The sequence below is a fragment of the Bos indicus genome, chromosome 6 (assembly GCF_029378745.1).
Source record: "Bos indicus isolate NIAB-ARS_2022 breed Sahiwal x Tharparkar chromosome 6, NIAB-ARS_B.indTharparkar_mat_pri_1.0, whole genome shotgun sequence".
NCBI lineage: Eukaryota > Metazoa > Chordata > Mammalia > Artiodactyla > Bovidae > Bos > Bos indicus.
Genome location: NC_091765.1, coordinates 84333282 through 84358787, shown reverse-complemented (window position 1 = coordinate 84358787; position 25506 = coordinate 84333282). Strand labels below are relative to the sequence as shown.

The 25506-nt window shown below is 38.0% G+C and overlaps 1 protein-coding gene across 3 annotated transcripts in view; it reads left to right on the top strand.

The window, feature by feature from the left end:
* Positions 1-25506, top strand: part of TMPRSS11A (transmembrane serine protease 11A) — a 67101-nt gene that overhangs the window by 28057 nt on the left and 13538 nt on the right. For 2 of the 3 annotated variants that reach the window (XM_070791541.1, XM_070791539.1), the window contains exons 4-7: positions 5564-5631; positions 7565-7725; positions 12850-12888; positions 14831-15002. In XM_070791541.1, the coding sequence (XP_070647642.1) occupies positions 5564-5631; positions 7565-7725; positions 12850-12888; positions 14831-15002 (440 nt within the window). The remainder of the gene's footprint in view (positions 1-5563; positions 5632-7564; positions 7726-12849; positions 12889-14830; positions 15003-25506) is intronic. The other variant, XM_070791540.1, reaches the window with a different exon arrangement.

Genomic DNA, 25506 nt, shown 5'->3' with positions numbered 1-25506 from the left:
AGTTCTTAAATCTTGGATTTTGAAAAAGTCTGGATTTTATATAGATAGTTTAGCAACCTTAAAGGATTTCAATAAGGACTATCAAGATTATCATCCTTATTTTTAAAGGGCAAAGAATATAGACTGCCTTTGGAGAGGGGTAATTATTACACATTGCTTGTACACGTCAGGAATCAAATTACTGAAAAAGTCAACTAGGAGAAAAAATTCCTCTCAAATATTCATGGGCAGTTTTATTTTTTCTCTAGAAGTATTGATCTCAATCTGGCTAAATCTCATTAAAAATGCTAATAAAAACTTCTTGGTAAATAAATGCAAGCAATATTGTTGTTTAGTTGCTAGGTCGTCTCTGACTCTTTTGTGACCCCATGGACTGTAGCCCACCAGGCTCCTTTGCCCATGGAATTTTCCAGGCAAGAATACTGGAGTGGGTTGCCATTTCCTTCTCCAGGGCATCTTTCCAACCTAGGGACTGAATCCGCAATTGAATCTACAGATTCACCTGCTTTGCAGGCAGATTCTTACCACTGAGCCACCAGGTTTGATCCAAATGCAAGGTAAATGCAAGGCTTTCTAATAAATTTTCACTTTCTTTTATTAATTCATTCAAAAAACCATGCTACATTCCTACGTATTGTAGAGTATGAAAAGACTGATTGTCCCTATCCATAAGGAGCTTGCAGTTTAGTAGAGGTCTTCCCTTGTGGCTCAGCTAGTAAAAAATTTGCCTGCAAGCAGGAGACCTGGGTTTGATCCCTGGGTTGGGAAAATCTCCTGGATAAGGGAAAGCCTACCCACTCCAGTATTCTGGCCTGGAGAATTCCGTGCACTGTACAGTCCATGAGGTTGAAAGAGTTGGACACGACTGAGTGATTTTCACCTTCAGAGGAGATAATGTATTTGCGTAAGCAACTATATTAAAAGATATAAGAGGGATAAGAACAATTAAGAGAGAAAAAGGAAAGATTACTTTGAGGTTTAAGGAATTAACCCAAAGCAGGTCTTATCTGAAATAGACCTTGAAGGAGATTCAGAAAAGCAGAGCTAGCAGGATGAGAGAGAGAGCCACAGACCAAAGGAATAATCTGAGAAAGGCAAGCATACAGTGAAGCAAGAGCCATGCCTAAGAACAGTGCTCCCAAGCATGAAAGATAATGGTGGTGCTGATGGGTGGCAGTGGGGATCAATGGCAGATGGTGAAAGCATCTAAAATGAAAGACAGGCTACATGTGTGAACAGAGTTAGTTTGGGAATGAGAGCTCAATGGCTGGGTGTGTCTATTTGTTTGAGTTGAAAGCCTCTCCCTAACTCTTTCATTAAACACACAACTAAACTTCAATTGCCCTCTTATAACTTAATCTCAGTTCAACTTCCAGTATTTCAAAATCAGCATACATAAACAGGTACTACCCTGAAAGAGGGTCTTTTGTTCAATGTTAGGAGACTTAACTCCAATCACAAAACTGCAAATGCCCCCAAAAGGGAGAAAGATAGATTTATAAATCACTAAATCTATTAAATTATGCAAATAATAAATTTATAACAAGTTGGCACACAGCTTTAAAAAAAAGTGTCCTTTGAAACTTCTGAGAATTCAGAATTAGAATGCCAAAGTATTGGCAGATTATTTGATGAAAGAGGCCTTAATCTGCCAGGGAAACATTTTTAGGGGATCTCTAGAAAGCAGATTCATATATAAACTCTATTCAGCAATAAAGTTTACATTCATGTTTTCTCTGATTTCCCCTGTTTTAAATTCCTTTGGCGTAGGAACTTCTTAGCCAGTCTCTGTGCCCCAGTATTTCTCAAACTGTTTTCCTGGCTACAAGGATCACCTTAAGATTGTGGGCTTCGCACCAGACCAGGCTATATGGATCACATAAAATTCTGGGCTTCACCCCAGACCCAACCAATGAGACTTTACAGGGACAGGTCCTGGAATTTGAACTATAGAGAAGAAACTTCTATATTTCTGTGATTACAAAAGTTACTTCTACCTAGATTCTTCCTGTGTTATTCTTTTATTGCTTACCTTCCCAGACACCTGAACTATTCAAAGATGGAATGGATGCTGGGGATGGATGTTCTTCTCAGCAGGCGCTTTGCCAGATGAATGATGTCATCTGGAGTCAAAAACTTAATCCAATACTTTTACCGACAAGTCACAAACAGCCAAGGGATCTACTGTGGGTAGAATTTCAGAGGATAACTACAAACCAGACTTCTTTAAATGCCTAAAGAAATTTACTTTTATTCCTTTTAATATTGATCAATTTTCTCCCCTTTGTTTTTGGTTAGCCTTTTCTTTTCTTTCGTATTTCCCCCAGATATTGAGTAACAGGACTGGCTCTGAGTACCACAAGTGAAATGATTAAAATAATATCATTCTTACGAAAACATATCTTACCAAACAAGTTCATTTCTAACATATGAACCCCACATTTCTTCAGCCCATTTAAACTTTTCTTATTTAAAGTCAAATAAGTGTATATTCTGGATACAAGCAATTTCTCTGTTTTCTAAATACTGCCTTGGATAGAAAGTGTAAAAAATATATTACCAAATATATCTTTACAAGTTTTACACTTTAAGTCAATCAACTGTTTATGCTATAACTTATTGTCATATGTTCTTTGATAGAAATTCAAGTAAAATGTACATTATATGTAACAAGGAGGTTGTGTGATTGATAAGAGATGAATGTAAAGACAGAAACCTACATTTAAATCCCAGTTTATTAATCCACATGATGCTAGGGAAATTCACACAATGTCTCCAGGTGTCAGTTCTGTCTTCAAATGAAATAAGAATCAAAAAATTTCTTATTTCATAGTTATTATAAGGAGTAAAGAGTTGGCTTAAAGCTCAACATTCAGAAAACTAAGATCATGGCATCTGGTCCCATCGCTTCATGGGAAATAGATGGGGAAACAGTGTCAGACTTTATTTTGGGGGGCTCCAAAATCACTGCAGATGGTGACTGCAGCCATGAAATTAAAAGACGCTTACTCCTTGGAAGAAAAGTTATGACCAACCTAGATAGCATATTCAAAAGCAGAGACATTACTTTGCCAACAAAGGTCCGTCTAGTCAAGGCTATGGTTTTTCCAGTGGTCATGTATGGATGCGAGAGTTGGACTGTGAAGAAGGCTGAGCGCTGAAGAATTGATGCCTTTGAACTGTGGTGTTGGAGAAGACTCTTGAGAATCCCTTGGACTGCAAGGAGATCCAAACAGTCCATTCTAAAAGAGATCAGCCCTGGGAGTTCTTTGGAAGGAATGATGCTAAAGCTGAAACTCCAGTACTTTGGCCACCTCATGCGAAGAGTTGACTCATTGGAAAAGACTCTGATGCTGGGAGGGATTGGGGGCAGGGAGAAGGGGACAACAGAGGATGAAATGGCTGGATGGCATCACCGACTCGATGGATGTGAGTTTGAGTGAACTCCAGGAGTTGGTGATGGACAAGGAGGCCTGACGTGCTGCAACTCATGGGGTCACAAAGAGTCAGACACGACTGAGCGACTGAACTGAACTGAACTGACTGAAGGGAGATCATGTATATTTTGTTTCCTAATTAAGCTTTTTATGAATGCCTGATAGTGCTAAGAAAGTCATAACTTATTCCTTGATCTCTGAAACAGTCTTCTTTTTATTTTCATTGAGTTAAACTTTCCCTGTCTCCTCCTTAAGGATTTAGGATGTAGTTTTTTCACATTTGGCTCATCAATCAAATATGAAAATCAGTACCTGGATTCAGATGATACTGGTCACTAGGGGATACTGCAAGCCAAAATCTACATGTGATAAGTCACAGCATCATGGTGCCTTGTTGCTGTTGTTCAGTTGCTAAGTAGTGCCCTATTGTTTGTAACTCTATGGACTGTAGCACACCAGGCTCCTCTGTCCTCCACCAACTCCTAGAGTTTGCTGAAATTTATGTCCACTGAGTCAGCGATAGATCTAATCACTTCATCCTCTGCCGTCTCTTTCGTTTGCCTTCAATCTTGCCCAGCATCAGGGTCTTTTCCAATGACTCGGCACTTCATATCAAGTAGCCAAAGTATTGGAACTTCAGCTTCATCATTAGTCCTTCCAATGAATATTCAATGTTGATTTCCTTTAGGATTGTCTGGTTTGATCTCTGCAGTCCAAGGGACTCTCAAAAGTCTCCTGCAGCACCACCATTTGAAAGCATCAATTCTTTGGTGCTCAACCTTCATATGAACCAACTTTCACATCTGTTCACAAATACTGGAAAAACCATAGGTTTCACTGTACGGACCTTTGTCAGCAAAGTGATGTCGCTGCTTTTTAATACGCTGTCTGCGTTTGTCATGGCTTATCTTCCAAGGAGCAAACATCTTTTAATTTCATGGCTGCAGTCACAGTCTGCAGTGATTTTGGAGCCCAAGAAAATAAAATCTATCACTGCTTCCACTTTTTTCCCTTCTATTTGCCATGAAAGTGATGGAACTGGATGCAATGATCTTAGGTTTTTGAATGTTGAGTTTTAAGGGACCTTTTTCACTCTCCTCTTTCACTCTCATCAAGAGACTCTTTAGTTCCTCTTCATTTTCTGCGATCAGAGTGATGTCACCTGCATATCTGAAAATGAACGTGAAAGTGAAGTTGCACAGTCATGTCCAGCTCTTTGTGACCCCATGGACTGTAGCCAACCAGGCTCCTCCATCCATGGGATTTTCCAGACAAGAATACTGAAGTGGGTTGCCATTTCCTTCTTCAAGATCTACTTCCCTGTTGACATAAACTGAATATCACAACTTTGACCTAAACCTGCAAGACCACCTTACTCTTTCTTCCCCCCTTGCCCACTCTAGGGCTCACAGTCAACAACAATTAAAAGATCGTTGCCTTTCCTAAATCTCTAATACTTCTTCCCTGTACTCACAATCCAAAGACCTGCAAAGAAATCTGAGACCTGCAATGCCAGGATGGGGGTTAACCTGATCCACCGACAGGCTACTATCAAAATGTACCCAGCATTTTATATGTGTTTAATCTTTACAATCCTATGAGTTAGCATATTAACATCTTTGTTTTAGATGTTAGGATACTGAGGCTCAAATTGGCTCAGTAACTTTCCCACAGTCACCCAGTTCACGAGTAGCAGAAAAGGTTGGCTTCAAACCCAGTACTAAGCCAGGATTCTCTCCACCACCTCTCCAGGACTCCCTCGATATCCCATCTCTGCTCTGCATCTTTCTGCTTCACTTTCTATGGAATTTTAGGAACATAATGTCTACCCCAAACACCTGCATCAACATATTAGAGTCATCTGGGAGATTTTTACAACTACAAATGCCTAGGTTTCCTCAGGGTCATTTATAACCAAAAACTCTGGCAGAGGCACCAGCATCTTTAAGTCTTTTTTCTTTTTTCTGCAAATGATTCTGTTGCACTGTTAGATTTGAGAACCAGTGGTTTAAATAATGATATTACTCATGTTAAACATTTTTATTTTGCTTTAACATTTAATCAGTGGTATGTTCTTATTATAAAATATCTTATTAACACATGGTTTCTCTTTATTGTCATAACAGGTGGATGAGACATTTATAGATTCGGCCTTGAACAAGCATTATATCAAGAACCAAGTAGTGAAACTGACGTACGTATGCTTGGGCAAAGGTGACTTCACAGTCTAGAATGACGAAAAGCACGAGAGACAGGAACCTTTATACACTGTTGCCTCTATGAGACTGGCTTTTGGCCAGGATTTCTTATTAATATGATTGCAACAACATTTACCATCATTTTATAAATGCAAAAACTGAGACTTTGGGAAGTTATGTGAAATGTTCAAAATTCCTCAAGTGACAGAACAGGATTCAAATCCTATCAAGTGATGGTAAGGCCTGAGACTACCAGAAACCAGGGCCTTGAGAAAACCCAGCAGCATGTCACTGCATGCACCAAATGGTATTCTTTCAATACATATGTCATTTCAAAAATATTAAGGAGCCAAAGTTGACTACAAAATGAGGTCACAAGTCTTTCCTGTATTGAACCCCTAGTGACAGGAGGCATGCCCAAACACAAAGAAATAAATTTGAAATAAATGTTGAAATAAATTTCCATTTGTGGAGATGGAGGAAGAGACTCATATAGTCTGAGAAATTACTCAGAGGTTTCAGTTGTCTTATTTGGAAAGTTCATAGCAGAACATGTATGTAACATACAAACATATGGGCCTGTGTGACTCATCTTCTTTAAAAAAATGAGAATATCCAGATGGATATATTTGAAGGAAATAATGATCAGTTTTATTACCTATAGGCTAATGCCCTATTGGCAGAATGACTCCAAGTTTCTTACACCTTTACCGAGTAACTAGTGACCTCCAGAAGGATTTTACAATATAAATTTGATACATTTTATGATATCTAGGAGAGGAAAAGCATGTTTTTGCTGAAACTTTCTAGATTTCATGCCCTCCATTTTCAAATTCTGACTTGCCATAACATCCTAGCAAAATTATCATAGCTTTATGCACTCTTTTGAATGTGTAGTCATTATCATTTTGTAAGTTTTTGTGTGGGTGCATTCCACCTAGTAAACCATGTTTTCCCTCTGATTTAAGAAGAGGGAATATTTGCCAATTTGACATAAAATTCTGATTATTTATATCTTCACATTCCAGAGCCTAAATGAACCACAGTATATAAAATCCCTTCAAATCAATACCATTTCCTCTTTTTTTAAAGTCAAGGGATTCAGGAAAATAGGGCTTTCATGCTTTTATAGCTTCGATCTTTTGAAGTGTAAAAATAAGAGATGTGGCAGATCAACATATAGGTTTCCATTTTTTAAAAGACCTTTAACTGTTTGATTTTCATATGTTAAGTATATATGAAAATTCAGCCCCTCAAGTGAAGGGGCTTAAATGTGTTTATATGGAAAAAGTTCAAGGAATTGGATATACTTAATTTGGAGAATACTCAGAGACCAAGAATATCACTGTCTTCAAATATTACACATGGAAGAGAGGACTGATGTTGTATGTATGTCCCAACTGGTAGACATAAGCCTACGGAATGGAAGCTTTAGGGAGATATGTTCAACTCCAAGTGAAGAACTCTCTTAAAATCAAAGCTGACCAAACAGAAATAGCCTCTTTATGGAAGTAAATTTCTCATTCTTTTAATTACTTGCTGGGATGAGATGACCACTTATCATGGAAGCTTAGAGCTAACGAAGGTATCACATGAGTGATAGATCAAAGACACCACTGAAGTTTTTTCCAATATTCAGGGTTTATGATTTTGCTGACAACATTTTAGTGTCTGAGTCTTATACAAATGCTATAACAAGCCTTCAAATTAATGGCAAAATTCACTTAAAGCAAAAAGAGAACATGAAGAGAGAATATATGAAACAATCTTGAGTCAGAGTGACATAAATGAGTAGCAATGTGAGATAATCAGCTGCTGACACTTTCAATTGAGGCATAATTCAAGGGAATAAAATACAAAAAAAAAAAAGAGTGTAGGATAATACTGGATGTATTCTTTGAACAAGTACCTTTCTATTCTGTGTCACAGTCCAGAGGAAGATGGGATGACAGTAGATGTCATTATGGTATTCCAGTTCCCCTCTGCTGAGTCAAGTGCAGTGAGAAATAGGAAAATCCGCAGCATCTTAGATGAGAAGATAAGGAACACCAGAGCCTTGTCAATAAACACCTCATCAGTTGAAGTTAATGGTAAGTAGGTACCTTTCATGGAGAAGGCAATGGCACCCCACTCCAGTACTCTTGCCTGGAAAATTCCATGGATGGAGGGGCCTGGTGGGCTATAATCCATGGGGTCGCTAGAGTTGGACATGACTGAGCGACTTCACTTTCACTTCTCACTTTCATGCATTGGAGAAGGAAATGGCAACCCACTCCAGTGTTCTTGCCTGGAGAATCCCAGGGAGGGGGGAGCCTGGTGGCTACCGTCTATGGGGTCACACAGAGTCGGACACGACTGAAGCGACTTAGCAGGTACCTTTCTACGTGATGTGAAGTTCTCTATTAAGTCCATTTTATGTCTAATCATAAATTTATTTACTATTATTTCCATTCCAAATAATAGCTAGAATTCAAATGAAAAAAAATTCAAGTTAAAAAAGTGACTTTCAAAGGTTTTATTGTTCTCTGATAAAAGCATATCTGAAATTAGTCAAGTGGCTTTTCCTGTAGTAATTGACTGGCACTCATCCTGAAATAAAAGCAAACCTTTACCACTAACAGAGTTCATCTGATCCAGTCACTGCCTCCATGACTAGCAATTGAAAACACCAAGTGTTGAGCAATGGCTGTTTTTCTGTTTCAGAAACATAAACCCAGTTGCTGCCCTTTAAAAAAAAGAATAGTTTCTGTGAATAGTGAAATTGTGAAGTTTGTGTTAACTTTTTTCCTGTGGGCATTTGGGAAAATGGTAAACTAACTTTGGAGCCAGTAAAGCCATCTTACAAGTAATGATTAAAAAAAATCACAAAACTAGAAATCATAGGAACCATTTTATCATCATTGCTTCTTTAAAAGAAGTAACTTTTACCGAGGCCCTTCTCTACGCCTTTTACATGCAGCATTTAACATCTTTATTCTTATGAATTAGGCAAATTCATCTTTAGAGATGTGAGAGAGGGGCTTTAGACCTTCTATCTATAGTGAAAGGACTCTGGTAACTAAAAAGGGCAAAGATTTAGTTAAGGACTCCAGTAATTAAAAAGGGCAGAGATTCAAGTCTATTGATAGATTGCTAATTTCTTGAGAAGCTTTATGCAGAAAAAAAAAAAGTGTTCTTTGGTCAAACACTTTTTAGAAATGCAGTCTACAATATTGATCTCTTAGAAATTCACCCCGTATATTAGCATACCAAAAACTCTCAGGAGTCCAGCCAGACAGAAACCTGTTTGAAAGCGAAAGTGAAAGTCACTCAGTCCTGTCCGAGTCTTTGCGACCCCGTGGACTATAGTCTGCCATGCTCCTCTGTCCATGGAATTCTCCAGGCAAGTATACTGGAGTAGGTTGCTGTTTCCTTCTTCAGGGGATCTTCCCAACCCAGGGATTGAACCCAGGTCTCCTGTATCACAGATGGGTTCTTTACCATCTAAGCCACTAGTGAAACCTGAAAACCTGTTTACCCCTGTTCATTAAGCTGCTTCGACAAGTATCTATTCCTGAAAGACAAGTACAGATTTCCCCTACACATTCCAGTGGACACCAGACTTAAGAGTCACAGAAGAGAATCAGAGTAAGTGTGATTCATATCAGACATGAAACAGAAAGCCCTGCCCTTTCAAGGGTCTGGCTGACTCTTTAGGAGGAAACCTGACCAGGAAATAAAATCTGTGGGAATGGGATGGGCAGGGATTTGCTGATGAGACAGAGTCAGTTAGTCAGGAAATGAACCCGGGGACCTCTCCCAACCCAGAAGGGAAGAACCTCTCAAGGGCTTAATCCACCTTCTTTGTTTTCTCCTTTGTGGAGAAACAAATGAATCGAGGTTGTGAAATAGTGGAAGTTCTGATAAGTTACAAGATGTGTTCTACATAATTTTAAATAACCAGTTAATTTGGAAGGAACTTAAAAGCCTGAGCTATCTGAAACCAGAAATGAAGCATGAAGTGGTCATCAGGTATCTGGGCTTTTTGTTTCTTATAGGTCAGCTTGTGACCTGTAGTCTGTTTTAATGTCTATAGTACATTAAAGGGCAGGATGTGCTGATGAAGAACCTGATTTGAGAGTTACCTGATTCTAACTCTACTGAGTCACTACAGGACTACCCAAGTTCTGGAAAGGACTTGTATTTACAAAGTCCACCAAAGGGCTACCATGCCTTGTCCTCCACTTTCTCATCTATAATCTTGCAAATATAATATTTGTTCTTCCTGAAGTCACAGAAATATCAAGAGGTGGGAGGGGGGTTCAGGAAGGGGAACACATGTACACCTGTGGCAGATTCACGTTGATGTATGGCAAAACCAATACAATACTGTAAAGTAAAAAAAAAAAGAAGAAATGTTAGTAAGTTACAAAAAAAAAGAATATATACAAGGAAACAGAAAATATAATATTGAACATATAGGCTATTAGAAAGCTAGAAAATTGTGCATATGCTTTGGAAACCTGAAAACATTAATGCAAATAATTGGTAGTAGAAAAACCTAGAAGCCCGAATGTTTCCAAATTTCCAAATGTGAAAAGAGCAGCATTTACTAGTACTTAGGAAAGGCTCACTTGGTAGAAAACTGATTAGAATCCTAAGGCAATCCTTGTAGACAAAAAAACTGCTCTCCAGCAATACTTAATTTGGGGGATTTCAAATGAATGGAAAATTGCAGAAATTCTAGACAAAGTCTAGAAATAACATTGCAGCCCCAGATTTATCCATAATCTGGCAAGAATCTGTGTTTTGGTTTGACAAATAACTGTGCAGTATGCGCCCTTCCTGTGATGTGATGTCAGAACAAAACTAATATCGACTCCTTTGAATTGCAAATGCCATGGATGTGGAAGAGCTGCTCATCACCCATGGGCTGTTGATGTGGGCCCCAGTCCTCACCATTTTACTTGTAGTGTGTTCAGCCCTGAATACCATTACTGTCAACTCAGAAGTGTGTTAGAGGGTCATGTTCAAAACTAAGGTGTTAGTGTTTGTTTTCACTCCTAAACATAGAAAGTAAAACCATTTTGTCAAAATTGGTAATTTGCAATAGTCAGTCACTTGTATATGGGCAGTTTATTTCCAGGTATAATCATTCTGTATAAAATTCTTTCCTCGAAAATCCAATGAAACTCCCAACTATTACATGTACCCTGGTCTCATTCCTGGAAAAGGGCTGAGTTGCATTTTGCTCAAACTAAGCAGAAGAAGCTCTAACTGAAGAATTCTAAATTTATACCATTGTAATGCATTACTAACATGGGGCATATTCAAATACCTCATTTTATTTCACTTCACTTTATTGCACTTCACAGATGCTGTGTTTTTACAAATTGAAGGTTTGTGGCAATTCTGTGTCAGATGATAGTTAGCATGCTTTAGCAGTAAAGTACTTTTTAATTAAGGTATGTATATTGCCTTTTAGGACATAATGCACACTTAATGGACTACAGAATGGTGTAAACATAAACTTTTAAATGCACTGAGAAACAAAAAATATTTTGACCTGCCTTATTGCAGTGGTCTCAAACTGAACCCACAAAATCTCCAAAGTATGCTTATAATTTAAAAAAATAAAACAAGAAATTTACTACCTTAAAACTACATTTGACCAAAAACTGAGTTTCTTCTATAAATAAAGACTGAGGATCTGTACTGAGCAACTGATTCTTCACTATATAATGATTTAGTCATGCCTTTTATGAGTTTATTGGATATTCTCCAGAGCTCCCACTTTGTATAGTTCATCATCATTAGTTTCCCAAGTGAAATTTATAGAAGGTAAGTGGAAAGAAACATTCTTATTATGCATAATGGGAAGTTAAATGTAGAGAATGTGAGTCTGAGACATGTACCACTGGTAGAAATAAGTAAAACCATCCATCCTCATTCTACCTATTAAGCACTTTTATTTTGAAAACCATCCCACTTTTCATACAACCATTCATCAACTTAATTTTATTTATTTTTTTAATTTTATTTTATTTTTAAACTTTACATAATTGTATTAGTTTTGCCAAATATCAAAATGAATCCATCACAGGTATACATGTGCTCCCCATCCTGAACCCTCCTCCCTCCTCCCTCCCCATACCATCCCTCTGGGTCGTCCCAGTGCACTAGCCCCAAGCATCCAGTATCGTGCATTGAACCTGGACTGGCATCTCGTTTCATACATGATATTTTACATGTTTCAATGCCATTGTCCCAAATCTTCCCACCCTCTCCCTCACCCACAGAGTCCATAAGACTGTTCCATACATCAGCGCATCAACTTAATTTTAAATGTTTGTATTTCCTTTATCAGGTTACCAACTTTGTTGGAAATGACAGAATTTTATCTTAGATTCTGTCCAATAATTAGCCTCTACCAGTATCCAGCAGGTGTTTGATAACAATATATAGTAGTTTATTCCTCAGGGAGGGGAACATTTTGATAATTTAAGAACTGTGTTTTAGAAGTATTTTAAATATACTTTCTGTGGTAGTTTTCAAAGTTTTTTTTTTTTTCATCCTTAAACCCTTGCACCAAAGAAAGGCTTATGTGAAATCTTAAACAGAAAAGATAAAAGCAGACTTGTTCTAGTTGAGGCTGAGTTTGAACCTAAAGACTCCATCAGTTGTTCCCTCTTTCCCTACTTTCTCTATATACTTAAGTAAAATCCAAAGATTTATCCTAAGCCATTGGAAAGCCACTGTTCTGTATTACTACAAATGATTTGTGGGTTTTGATTATGTATATTTGAGCCTTAATCATCCACTGCTTATTGCCTATATGTGCAGTGCTTAGTCACTCAGTCGTGTCCGACTCTTTGCGACCCCATGGACTGTAGCCCACCAGGCTCCTCTGTCCATGGGAACTCTCCAGGCAAGAATACTGGACTGGGTTGCCATGCCCTCCTCCAGGGGATCTTCCCAACTCAGGGATTGAACCCAGATCTCCCACAGTGCAGGAGAATTCTTTGCCATCCGAGCCACCAGGAAAGCCTAGAGATTCCTATAAATCTCTACCAAAACCATACATATATCCTGTTATATCAGCTGTTTTCCTGACTCATCCATACGCTCAAATTTCTGTACTCCATATATGATGAATATTCTCTGATAATTTCTGGTCATTGAGACCAACTAGGAGAATATCAAATTATCATTCTTTGTTCTATCTTGTTTTTCAGCAATGAGTTCATCAACAGGGAAGCTAACTGTCCAAGCATGTAAGTCTAGTTAGCTTATAAACACAAGTTCCATTTCCATCTCAGAAAGGATAATATCTTCAAATATTAGCTCATAATTTCCCACTCATTTTCCACATTTTCTTTTGGAGAGAATAACAATTGTGTAACAAATGAAAATACTTTTTTTTTCCTAACTCTAAAACCAAACTTTTTTGTCATCTTCAAGAAAAATATTTTACATGGTGGAAATCTAGGAGCAATTTGAAGAAATTTTATATTTCTGATTTGGAATAAATGGACTTGCCTTGATAATTTTTAAATGCTACTAATTATGCTTTCTACTGAGAAGTAAAATAATGAGAAAATGATAAATGGAAAAGAGATAGACCCCCTTACTTGTGATTGTCTATACAATTTACTGATCATACTCGTCTTCATGGTTGACAGCAGCTCTACTCACTCACTTCATATCATCACTTGCTTCATATCACTGTAGCCTAAATTTTGAAAGAATTTTTTTAAAGTGGTGATGACTTTGAGCAAAGGTGTTCATTCATTTTCATCTGTCTTGCAAATATACTATATATTTTTATTCATTCAATAAATATCCTTTTAAAATCTATCAAGTGCCAGAAAGTGAATACAAGTGTCACTAAGACATGATTCCTCCTCTAAAATTAAGGGTTTGAATTTAGAGGAAAACATAAATAAATCAGGAAATGTTAAAACAGTGTGATAAATGCTATGACAGAGATAGTGCAGTGAAAGTTAATCACAGAGTCAGCTAACCTGACTTGGTCTTGTGGGGTCTGAAAGTAATCCTTGAGACAGGAGAAAGGAAGGACCACACAAATCAAGTGATAAGTGGGATGAATGTCCTAGGCAGGGAGAATAGTATGTAAAAATGTCTCTAGAAAAGCAAGAATATGATCACTTCTTATAAATGAAAAATATCAGTGTGGCTGTAATATAGGATTGGGGGTTGGGGACATGAGAAAGGGGTGTGATTAATAGTCATCAAGGACCAGAATCATGCTAAAACATTTCAACTTTATCTGGAATAAAAAGTCACTAAAGGGTTTTAGACACAACAGAAAGGCCACTGGGGTTCCAGGGTGGAGAATGGATTGGAGGAGCAACACTGGAGGCAAGGAGATGATCAGGGAAGCTGTTGCAGTCCTCCAGGTGAGAAAAACAGTAGTCTAAACTAGAGATGGCAGTGATGGGGATTTCTAAACGACCAGCCACAGTAGCAGTGTCATCAGTACCAGTAAAGTGAATTTCCTCTTTGATACTTAATTTTTTGGAATAAAAATTGAACCTACCATATTTTATTTATTAGCAGCATGCTTTATTTATTTATTTATTTATTTTTTTTAGCAGCATGCTTTAAACAGGCTTCATTCTTAGCAGGAATCCTAAGCAGCAAACTAATCTCTGATCTGACACACATAATAGAGTACTTATTTATCCCCACCTATAGTGAATGTGATATTTATGTGGAAATATAGAGTCCTCCATCCTAAAGAGCAAGGGACTGGTCATGAGAGAAGGAGTTCCAATTATCCAGATGTTCTGGGAGCTCCTACTAAGATTATTGTTTCCTAGTTTTAGGTGATCCCACCATGTTATTTTGACATAAAAGTCCTCACCAGAAGAACTGATCAGAGAAGTAATTGCCAATTCCTCGGAACTCCTTCTCTCATACACTTTTCTGAGTGACTAGTTCCTCAAGTGGCATGGTTAATGCATCATGTGTCGATACTTCTCAGACTTATGTAGGTAGCTTCAGTGGGCAATGTATATCCATTCTATAAATAGAGGGAGTGAGCAAAACATCAATGAGGAGAAGGTGGATATTAATATTGTACATGTTTATATAATGACTGATGGAAACATTGCACTGCAGCACTCTACTAATTTCTCTGTATCAAGAGTTATAGAGACATTTCTTATAATTTAACAATCGCATCTCTTTCAGGTTGTGGTAAACGAGTTGTTCCATTAGTAAGCAACAGAATAATGTCCGGAGAGATCGCGGGCAAGGCTGCCTGGCCTTGGCAAGCTTCTCTTCAGCATAATAAAATACATCAGTGTGGGGCCACCTTGATTAGTAATACTTGGCTTGTTACTGCAGCACACTGCTTTAAGAAGTAAGTGATTGATGTTACTACTACTTAAAAAACCATCTGAGTTTTATTGTCTTCTGAGTAATAATCAACATCCCCAAGTACTGCTGAGGTAAAATAAGAAAAGCATCTTTCATGTCTTTTTCTAAAGTATAGTGTTATACTTGAACTTATTTGGAAAGTTCCTAAGGGGAGTAGTCACAATCCTGCTGCTGCTGCTAAGTCGCTTCAGTCATGTCCGACTCTTCGCGACCCCATGGACTGCAGCCTACCAGGCTCCTCTGCCCATGGGATTTTCCGGGCAAGAATACTGGAGTGGGTTGCCATTGCCTTCTCCGAGTCACTATCCTAGTATATGCTAATCAGGTGCTTAGGGTTTTAAATAAAGAAATTATGGCTAAAGAAGGTTTGGATATAACACTGGTGGTGAAAATGTAAATTGGTGCAGCCAGTATGAAAAACACTATGGAAGTTCCTTTAAAAAAAAAAAAAAACTACAAATTGAGTTGCCACATGATCTAGCAATCCCACTCCTGGGCATATATCCAGAGAAAACCCTAATTCTAAAAGATACACGCACCCCATGTTCATTGCAACACTACTTACAGTAGTGCCAAGACACGGAAGCAACCTAAATGTCTGTCAACATATGAGTGGATAAAAAAGATGTAGTATATATGTACAATGGACTAGTATTCAGCCATAAAAAAAGAATGAAATAATGGCATTTGCAGCAACATAGATGGACCTAGAGATTATCATACTAAGCAAAGTAAGTCAGAGAAAGACAAATATCATATGATGTCACTTATATGTGAAATCTTTAAAAAGATACAGATGAACTTATTTACAAAACAGAAGCAGACTCACAGACATACAAAACAAACCTACAGTTATCAAAGAGGAAAAGTGGGGAGGGATAAATTAAGACTTTTGTATTAACAGATACTCACTACCATATATAAAATAAACAACAAAGACCTACTGTGTAGCACAAAGAGCTATATTCAATGACTTGTAATAACTTACAGTGTAAAAGAATCTGAAAAAAGAATATATATAACTGAATCATTTGATGCATTTCCAAAACATTTTGAGTGAGTAAAAGTCGTTCAGTTGTGTCTGACTCTCTACAGCCCGCCAGGTTCCTCTGTCCACAGGGATTCTCCAGGCAAGAATACTGGGAATTACCATACCCTCCTCCAAGGGATCTTCCCAACCCAGGGATCGAACCCAGGTCTCCCACATTGCAGGCGGATTCTTTACTGTCTGAGCCACCAGGGAAGCCCAAAATATTATACATCAAATATAATTCAATCATTTTTTTAAAAAGAAATAATTAGGTGGATAAACAAGTATCTATATGCACAGCATCTGTATCTTTGCCTATTCCTCTTCAATGATGTTAGTTCAGTTAATTAGTTAAGGAACATTAGTCAGTTCAGTTCAGACGCTCAGTCATATCTGGTTCTTTGAGACCCCATGGACTGTAGCATTCCAGTCTTTCCTGTCCATCACCAACTCCTGGAGCTTGCTCAAACTCATATCCATCAAGTTGGTGATGCCATCCAACCATTTCATCCTCTGTCATCCCCTTCTCCTCCTTCAATCTTTCCCAGCATCAGGCAGGATCTTTTCTAAGGAGTCAATTCTTTGCATCAGGTGGTCAAAGTACTGGAGCTTCAGCTTCAATATTAGTCCTTCCAATTAATAGTCAGGACTGATTTCCTTTTGGATTGACTGGTTTGATCTCCTTGCAGTCCAAGGGACTCTCAAGAGTCTCCTCCAACACCACAGTTCAAAAGCATCAAGTCTTCAGCATTCAGCTTTCTTTATGGTCCAACTCTCACATCCATACTTGACTACTGGAAACACCATAGCCTTGACTAGATGGACCTTTTTTGCTCTCTAGGTTGGTCATAGTTTCTCTTCCAAGGAGCAAGTGTCTTTTAAATTCATGGCTGTACTCACCATCTGCAGTGATTTGGGAACCCAAGAAAATAAAGTCTCTCACTATTTCCATTGTTTCCCCATCTATTTGCCATGAAGTGATGGGACCGGATGCCATGATCTTAGTTTTCTGAATGTTGAGTTTTAAGCCAGCTTTTTCACTCTCCCCTTTCACTTTCATCAAGAGGCTCTTTAGTTCTTCACTTTCTGCCATAAGGATGGTGTCATCTGCATATCTGAGGTTATTGATATTTATCCCAGCAATCTTGATTCCAGCTTGTGCTTCATCCAGCCTGGCATTTCACATGATGCACTCTGCATATAAGTTAAATAAGCAGGGTGACAATATACAGCCTTGACGTACTCCTTTTTCAATTTGTAGCCAGTCTGTTGTTCCATGTCCAATTCTAACTGTTGCTTCTTAACCTGCACACAGATTTCTCAAGAGGCAGGCAAGGAGGTGGATAGTTGCCAAGGAACTTTAATCTTATTATTAATCATAGGTTTTACAGGGAGATGGTATCGAATAAAGAACAGAGAGAGTCAAACAGACATGTGATACTAGGCATATAATTTAAAACATCTAGGCTCTATTTTCCTTAAGTATAAAACAAAGCCTTTACTAGATGACCTCTCATTACTAGATGATCTTTCCAATCCCTACATGTGCCATGATCCACCAGCTTCTCAAGCCGACAAGCTAGAAGTCACTCACAATCATCTCTCATAGGACCCCGACAGCTTTACCTAACCCACTCTTACCTTCTAACAGTCTAGTCTCTGGAAAGAACCAATGTGATTTTTTTTTTAATTTTATTTTATTTTTAAACTTTACAATATTGTATTAGTTTTGCCAAATATCGAAATGAATCCACCACTGGTATACATGTATTCCCCATCCTGAACCCTCCTCCCTCCTCCCTCCCCATACCATCCCTCTGCGTCGTCCCAGTGCACTAGCCCCAAGCATCCAGTATTGTGCATTGAACCTGGACTGGTGACTCGTTTCATACATGATATTATACATGTTTCAATGCCATTCTCCAAAATCATCCCACCCTCTCCCTCTCCCACAGAGTCCATAAGACTGATCTATACATCAGTGTCTCTTTTGCTGTCTCGTACACAGGGTTATTGTTACCATCTTTCTAAATTCCATATATATGCATTAGTATACTGTATTGGTGTTTTTCCTTCTGGCTTACTTCACTCTGTATAATAGGCTCCAGTTTCATCCACCTCATTAGAACTGATTCAAATGAATTCTTTTTAATGGCTGAGTAATACTCCATTGTGTATATGTACCACTGCTTTCTTATCCATTCATCTGCTGATGGACATCTAGGTTGCTTCCATGTCCTGGCTATTATAAACAGTGCTGCGATGAACATTGGGGTACATGTGTCTCTTTCCCTTCTGGTTTCCTCGGTGTGTATGCCCAGCAGTGGGATTGCTGGATCATAAGGCAGTTCTATTTCCAGTTTTTTAAGGAATCTCCACACTGTTCTCCATAGTGGCTGTACTAGTTTGCATTCCCACCAACAGTGTAAGAGAGTTCCCTTTTCTCCACACCCTCTCCAGCATATATTGCTTGTAGACTTTTGGATCGCAGCCATTCTGACTGGCGTGAAATAGTACCTCATAGTGGTTTTGATTTGCATTTCTCTGATAATGAGTGATGTTGAGCATCTTTTCATGTGTTTGTTAGCCATCTGTATGTCTTCTTTGGAGAAATGTCTATTTAGTTCTTTGGCCCATTTTTTGATTGGGTCATTTATTTTTCTGGAGTTGAACTGTAGGAGTTGCTTGTATATTTTTGAGATTAGTTGTTTGTCAGTTGCTTCATTTGCTATTATTTTCTCCCATTCTGAAGGCTGCCTTTTCACCTTGCTAATAGTTTCCTTTGTTGTGCAGAAGCTTTTAAGTTTAATTAGGTCCCATTTGTTTATTTTTGCTTTTATTTTCAATATTCTGGGAGGTGGGTCATAGAGATCCTGCTGTGATGTATGTCGGAGAGTGTTTTGCCTATGTTCTCCTCTAGGAGTTTTATAGTTTCTGGTCTTACATTTAGATCTTTAATCCATTTTGAGTTTATTTTTGTGTATGGTGTTAGAAAGTGGTCTAGTTTCATTCTTTTACAAGTGGTTGACCACTTTTCCCAGCACCACTTGTTAAAGAGATTGTCTTTAATCCATTGTATATTCTTGCCTTCTTTGTCAAAGATAAGGTGTCCATAGGTGTGTGGATTTATCTCTGGGCTTTCTATTTTGTTCCATTGATCTATATTTCTGTTTTTGTGCCAGTACCATACTGTCTTGATAACTGTGGCTTTGTAGTAGAGCCTGAAGTCAGGTAGGTTGATTCCTCCAGTTCCATTCTTCTTTTTCAAGATAGCTTTGGCTAATCGAGGTTTTTTGTATTTCCATACAAATTGTGAAATTATTTGTTCTAGCTCTGTGAAGAATACCGTTGGTAGCTTGATAGGGATTGCATTGAATCTATAAATTGCTTTGGGTAGCATACTCATTTTCACTATATTGATTCTTCCAATACATGAACATGGTATATTTCTCCATCTATTAGTGTCCTCTTTGATTTCTTTCACCTGTGTTTTATAGTTTTCTATATATAGGTCTTTAGTTGCTTTAGGTAGATATATTCCTAAGTATTTTATTCTTTCCGTTGCAATGGTGAATGGAATTGTTTCTTTAATTTCTCTTTCTGTTTTCTCATTATTAGTGTATAGAAATGCAAGGGATTTCTGTGTGTTGACTTTATATCCTGCAACTTTGCTATAATCATTGATTAGTTCTAGTAATTTTCTGGTGGAGTCTTTAGGGTTTTCTATGTAGAAGATCATGTCATCTGCAAATAGTGAGAGTTTTACTTCTTCTTTTCCAATCTGGATTCCTTTTATTTCTTTTTCTGCTCTGATTGCTGTGGCCAAAACTTCCAGAACTATGTTGAATAGTAATGGTGAAAGTGGGCACCCTTGTCTTGTTCCTGACTTTAGAGGAAATGCTTTCAATTTTTCACCATTGAGGATAATGTTTGCTGTGGGTTTGTCATAGATAGCTTTTATTATGTTGAGGTATGTTCCTTTTATTCCTGCTTTCTGGAGAGTTTTTATCATAAATGGATGTTGAATTTTGTCAAAGGCTTTCTCTGCATCTATTGAGATAATCATATGGTTTTTATTCTTCAATTTGTTAATGTGGTGTATTACATTGATTGATTTGTGGATATTGAAGAATCCTTACATCCCTGGGATAAAGCCCACTTGGTTATGGTGTATGATCTTTTTAATGTGTTGTTGGATTCTGATTGCTAGAATTTTGTTAAGGATTTTTGCATCTATGTTCATCAGTGATATTGGCCTGTAGTTTTCTTTTTTTGTGTGGGATCTTTGTCAGGTTTTGGTATTAGGGTGATGGTGGCCTCATAGAATGAGTTTGGAAGTTTACCTTCCTCTGCAATTTTCTGGAAGAGTTTGAGCAGGATAGGTGTTAGCTCTTTTCTAAATTTTTGGTAGAATTCAGCTGTGAAGCCGTCTGGACCTGGGCTTTTGTTTGCTGGAAGATTTTTGATTACAGTTTCAATTTCCGTGCTTGTGATGGGTCTGTTAAGTTTTTCTATTTCTTCCTGGTCGAGTTTTGGAAAGTTGTACTTTTCTAAGAATTTGTCCGTTTCTTCCACGTTGTCCATTTTATTGGCATATAATTGTTGATAGTAGTCTCTTCTGATCCTTTGTATTTCTGTGTTGTCTGTTGTGATCTCTCCATTTTCATTTCTAATTTTATTGATTTGATTTTTCTCCCTTTGTTTCTTGATGAGTCTGGCTAATGGTTTGTCAATTTTATTTATCCTTTCAAAGAACCAGCTTTTGGTTTTGTTTATTTTTGCTATGGTCTCTTTTGTTTCTTTTGCATTTATTTCTGCCCTAATTTTTAAAATTTCTTTCCTTCTACTAACCCTGGGGTTCTTCATTTCTTCCTTTTCTAGTTGCTTTAGGTGTAGAGTTAGGTTATTTATTTGACTTTTTTCTTGTTTCTTAAGGTATGCCTGTATTGCTATGAACTTTCCCCTTAGGTCTGCTTTTACAGTGTCCCACAGGTTTTGGGTTGTTGTGTTTTCATTTTCATTAGTTTCTATGCAAATTTGGATTTCTTTTTTGATTTCTTCTGTGATTTGTTGGTTATTCAGCAGTGTGTTGTTCAGCCTCCATATGTTGGAATTTTTAATAGTTTTTCTCCTGTAATTAAGATCTAATCTTACTGCATTGTGGTCAGAAAAGATGTTTAGAATGATTTCTATTTTTTTGAATTTACCAAGGCTAGATTTATGGCCCAGGATGTGATGTATCCTGGAGAAGGTTCCATGTGCGCTTGAGAAAAGGTGAAATTCATTGTTTTGGGATGAAATGTCCTACAGATATCAATTAGGTCTAACTGGTCTATTGTATCGTTTAAAGTTTGTGTTTCCTTGTTAATTTTCTGTTTAGTTGATCTATCCATAGGTGTGAGTGGGGTATTAAAGTCTCCCACTATTATTGTGTTATTGTTAATTTCTCCTTTCATACTTGCTAGCATTTGTCTTACATACTGCAGTGCTCCCATGTTGGGTGCATATATATTTATAATTGTTATAACTTTTTCTTGGATTGATCCTTTGATCATTATGTAGTGACCATCTTTGTCTCTTTTCACAGCCTTTGTTTTAAAGTCTATTTCATCTGATATGAGTATTGCTACTCCTGCTTTCTTTTGGTCCCTATTTGCATGGAAAATCTTTTTCCAGCCCTTCACTTTCAGTCTGTATGTGTCCCCTGTTTTGAGGTGGGTCTCTTGTAGACAACATATGTAGGGGTCTTGTTTTTGTATTCATTCAGCCAGTCTTTGTCTTTTGGTTGGGGCATTCAACCCATTTACATTTAAAGTAATTACTGATCAGTATGATCCCGTTGCCATTTACTTTATTGTTTTGGGTTCGAGTTTATACACCATTTTTGTGTTTCCTGTCTAGAGAATATCCTTTAGTATTTGTTGGAGAGCTGGTTTGGTGGTGCAGAATTCTCTCAGCTTTTGCTTGTCTGAGAAGCTTTTGATTTCTCCTTCATATTTGAATGAGATCCTTGCTGGGTACAATAATCTGGGCTGTAGATTATTTTCTTTCATCATTTTAAGTATGTCTTGCCATTCCCTCCTGGCTTGAAGAGTTTCTATTGAAAGATCAGCTGTTATCCTTATGGGAATTCCCTTGTGTGTTATTTGTTGATTTTCCCTTGCTGCTTTTAATATTTGTTCTTTGTGTTTGATCTTTGTTAATTTGATTAACATGTGTCTTGGGGTGTTTTGCCTTGGGTTTATCCTGTTCAGGACTCTCTGGGTTTCTTGGACTTGGGTGATTATTTCCTTCCCCATTTTAGGGAAGTTTTCAACTATTATCTCCTCAAGTATTTTCTCATGGTCTTTCTTTTTGTCTTCTTCTTCTGGGACCCTTATGATTTGAATGTTGTAGTGTTTAATATTGTCTTGGAGGTCTCTGAGATTGTCCTCATTTCTTTTAATTCGTTTTTCTTTTATCCTCTCTGATTCATTTATTTCTACCATTCTATCTTCTAATTCACTAATCCTATCTTCTGCCTCTGTTATTCTATTATTTGTTGCCTCCAGAGTGTTTTTAATTTCATTTATTGCATTATTCATTATATATTGACTCTTTTTTATTTCTTCTAGGTCCTTGTTAAACCTTTCTTGCATCTTCTCAATCCTTGTCTCCAGGCTATTTATCTGTGATTCCATTTTAGTTTCAAGATTTTGGATCAATTTCACTATCATTATTCGGAATTCTTTATTAGGTAGATTCCCTGTCTCTTCCTCTTTTGTTTGGTTTGGTGGGCATTTATCCTGTTCCTTTACCTGCTGGGTATTCCTCTGTCTCTTCATCTTGTTTAAATTGCTGAGTTTGGGGTGTCCTTTCTGTATTCTGGCAGTTTGTGGAGTTCTCTTTATTGTGGCGTTTCCTCACTGTGTGTGGGTTTGTACAGGTGGCTTGTCAAGGTTTCTTGGTTAGGGAAGCTTGTGTCGGTGTTCTGGTGGGTGGAGCTATATTTCTTCTCTCTGGAGTGCAATGAAGTGTCCAGTAATGAGTTATGAGATGTCTATGGTTTGGGGGTGACTTTGGGCAGCCTGTATCTTGGAGCTCAGGGCTGTGTTCCTTTGTTGCTGGAGAATTTGCTTATGTCTTGCCCTGGAACTTATTGGCCCTTGTGTGGTGCTTGGTTTCAGTGTCGGTATGGAGGCATTTGATGAGCTCCTGTCAATTAATGTTCCTTGGAGTCAGGAGTTCCCTGGAGTCAGGGTTTGGACTTAAGTCTCCTGCTTCCGGTTATCGGTCTTATCTTTACAGTAGTTTCAAAACTTCTCCTTCTATACAGCACCACTGATAAAACATCTACATTAAAGATGAAAAGTTTCTCTACTGGGGGGTCACCCAGAGAGGTTCACAGCATTACATGGAGAAGAGAAGAGGGAGGAGGGAGTTAAGGTGACTCGAATGAGATGAGGTGGAATCAATAGAGGAGAGAGTGGGCTAGCCAGTAATCACTTTCTTATGTGCACTCCACAACTGGACTGCTCAGAGATGTTCACGGAATTATACAGAGAAGAGAAGAAGGAGGAAGGAGACAGAGGTGGCCAGGAGGATAAAAGGGGAGAATGAAAAGGAGGGAGACAGATCCAGCCAGTAATCAGTTCCCTAAGTGTTCTCCACCATCTGGAACACACAGAAATCCACAGAGTTGGGTAGAGTAGAGAGGGGTTAGGGAGGAGACACAGGCGACCTGGTGGAGAAAAAGGAGAGTCCAAAGGGAGAGACAGCAGTCAAGCCAGTAATCTCGCTCCCTAGTGAAAAATGGGTACTGAAGATTGGGTTCTTAAAGGTACAGAATTGGTAACAAATACATAAAAGCAAAAATTAAAAATCTAGAGTAGAGTTTGGAATTTCAAAAATATGATGTTAAAGGAAAGAAGAAGGAAAAGAAAGAGAGAAAAAACGAACAAACAAAAACAAACAAGGTCACAAAAATTATAAAGAAAATGTAGGTACAAAATTGATAACTAATACCAAAAAGCAAAAGTTAAAAATCTAGAGTAGAGTTTGGAATTTCAAAAATACAATGTTAAAAAAAGAAGAAGGAAAAGAAAGAGAGAAACAAACAAACAAACAAACAAAAACATACAAAGTCGCAAAAATTATAAAGAAAATACAGGTACAAAATTGATAACAAATACCAAAAAGCTAAAATTAAAAATCTAGAGTAGAGTTTGGAATTTCAGATATACAATGTTATATAAAAGAAGAAGAGAAAGAAACAGAGAAAAAAAGAAAAAAAAATAGTCACAGAAATTATAAAAAAAAACTATAGGTACAAGATTGATAACAAATACCAAAAACCTAAATTAAAAATCTAGAGTAGAGTTTGGAATTTCAAAAATATGATGTTAAAGAAAAGAAGAAAAAAAAAAAAGAAAAGAAACAAGGTCAAAAAAATTATAAAAAATATATATATATGAAGTTTGCTTTAAAAAAAATAGGGTCTTTTTTTTTTGCAAAGTAATATGTTATAAAAGTGAAAATTAAAGGAATAATAGAGGACTTAAAAATTTTTTTTTAATTTAAAAAAAAAAGAAAGAATGATCTTAAAAATAGTAAAAATATATCTAGGACTTTCTCAGGTTTTGTTGTGAGTATTGTGGGTTCAGTTGATTTTTGGCTAGTTCCTTGGTCCGACTTATATTTCTCAAGATCTATAGGCCCCTTCCTATGTAGTCGGTACTAACCACAGGGTTTTTATCTATTGCCTGTAACTTCCAAGGCAGTTCCCTCTGTTATAGCTTCTTCTGTTTGCTGGTCTCTTCAGTGTCTGGTTTCCGCCCTGACACAAAGGGGACAGTGGAGGATACTTTTTCTTTTTTTTTTGGCTCACTTGTTCAGTCGCGCTGTGGGGAGGAAGGGAGGGATGCTGCAAACAAATAACTCTGGCGTGTGCTCACAGTGCCTCAGCCACACTGGGTCTGCCCCCACTCACGGCGCGTGTAGCCTCCCTGCCCACACTGCTCAGGCTCTAGGTTACTCCGCTGGGAACCATCCGTGGCTGGCCTTGGGCTGCCTGCACCTCCCAGGTCCAAGCTGCTCAGGTTCAGGCACTCGGGTAGTCCTCAGAGGCCCAGACTCTGTTGGGCCTGCGTTTTGTGCCCTTCCCAGGTCCGAGCAGCTCAGGTGATGAGGTGTTTGGCGAGGGCGATTGCTGCGACTTATTGCCTCCCCGCCGCTCGGTTATCTAGGTGTACAACCGGCACACCTTCTCAGGAAGATGTTGACCATCCAGACCCCCAAGAAGTTTTAGTTAGCAAAGAAGCCTGCTTATAGTTTTATAAATAATGTCTCTCTGGGGCTGCGATTGCCCCCTTCCAGCTCTGCCTGCCTGTCCCCGGAGGGTGATGGTCTGCAGCCAGCTATCTCTGTTCAGTCCTTTGTTCCGTGCGCGGGCCTGGCGGTGTCTTAGATTAGGGCTGGC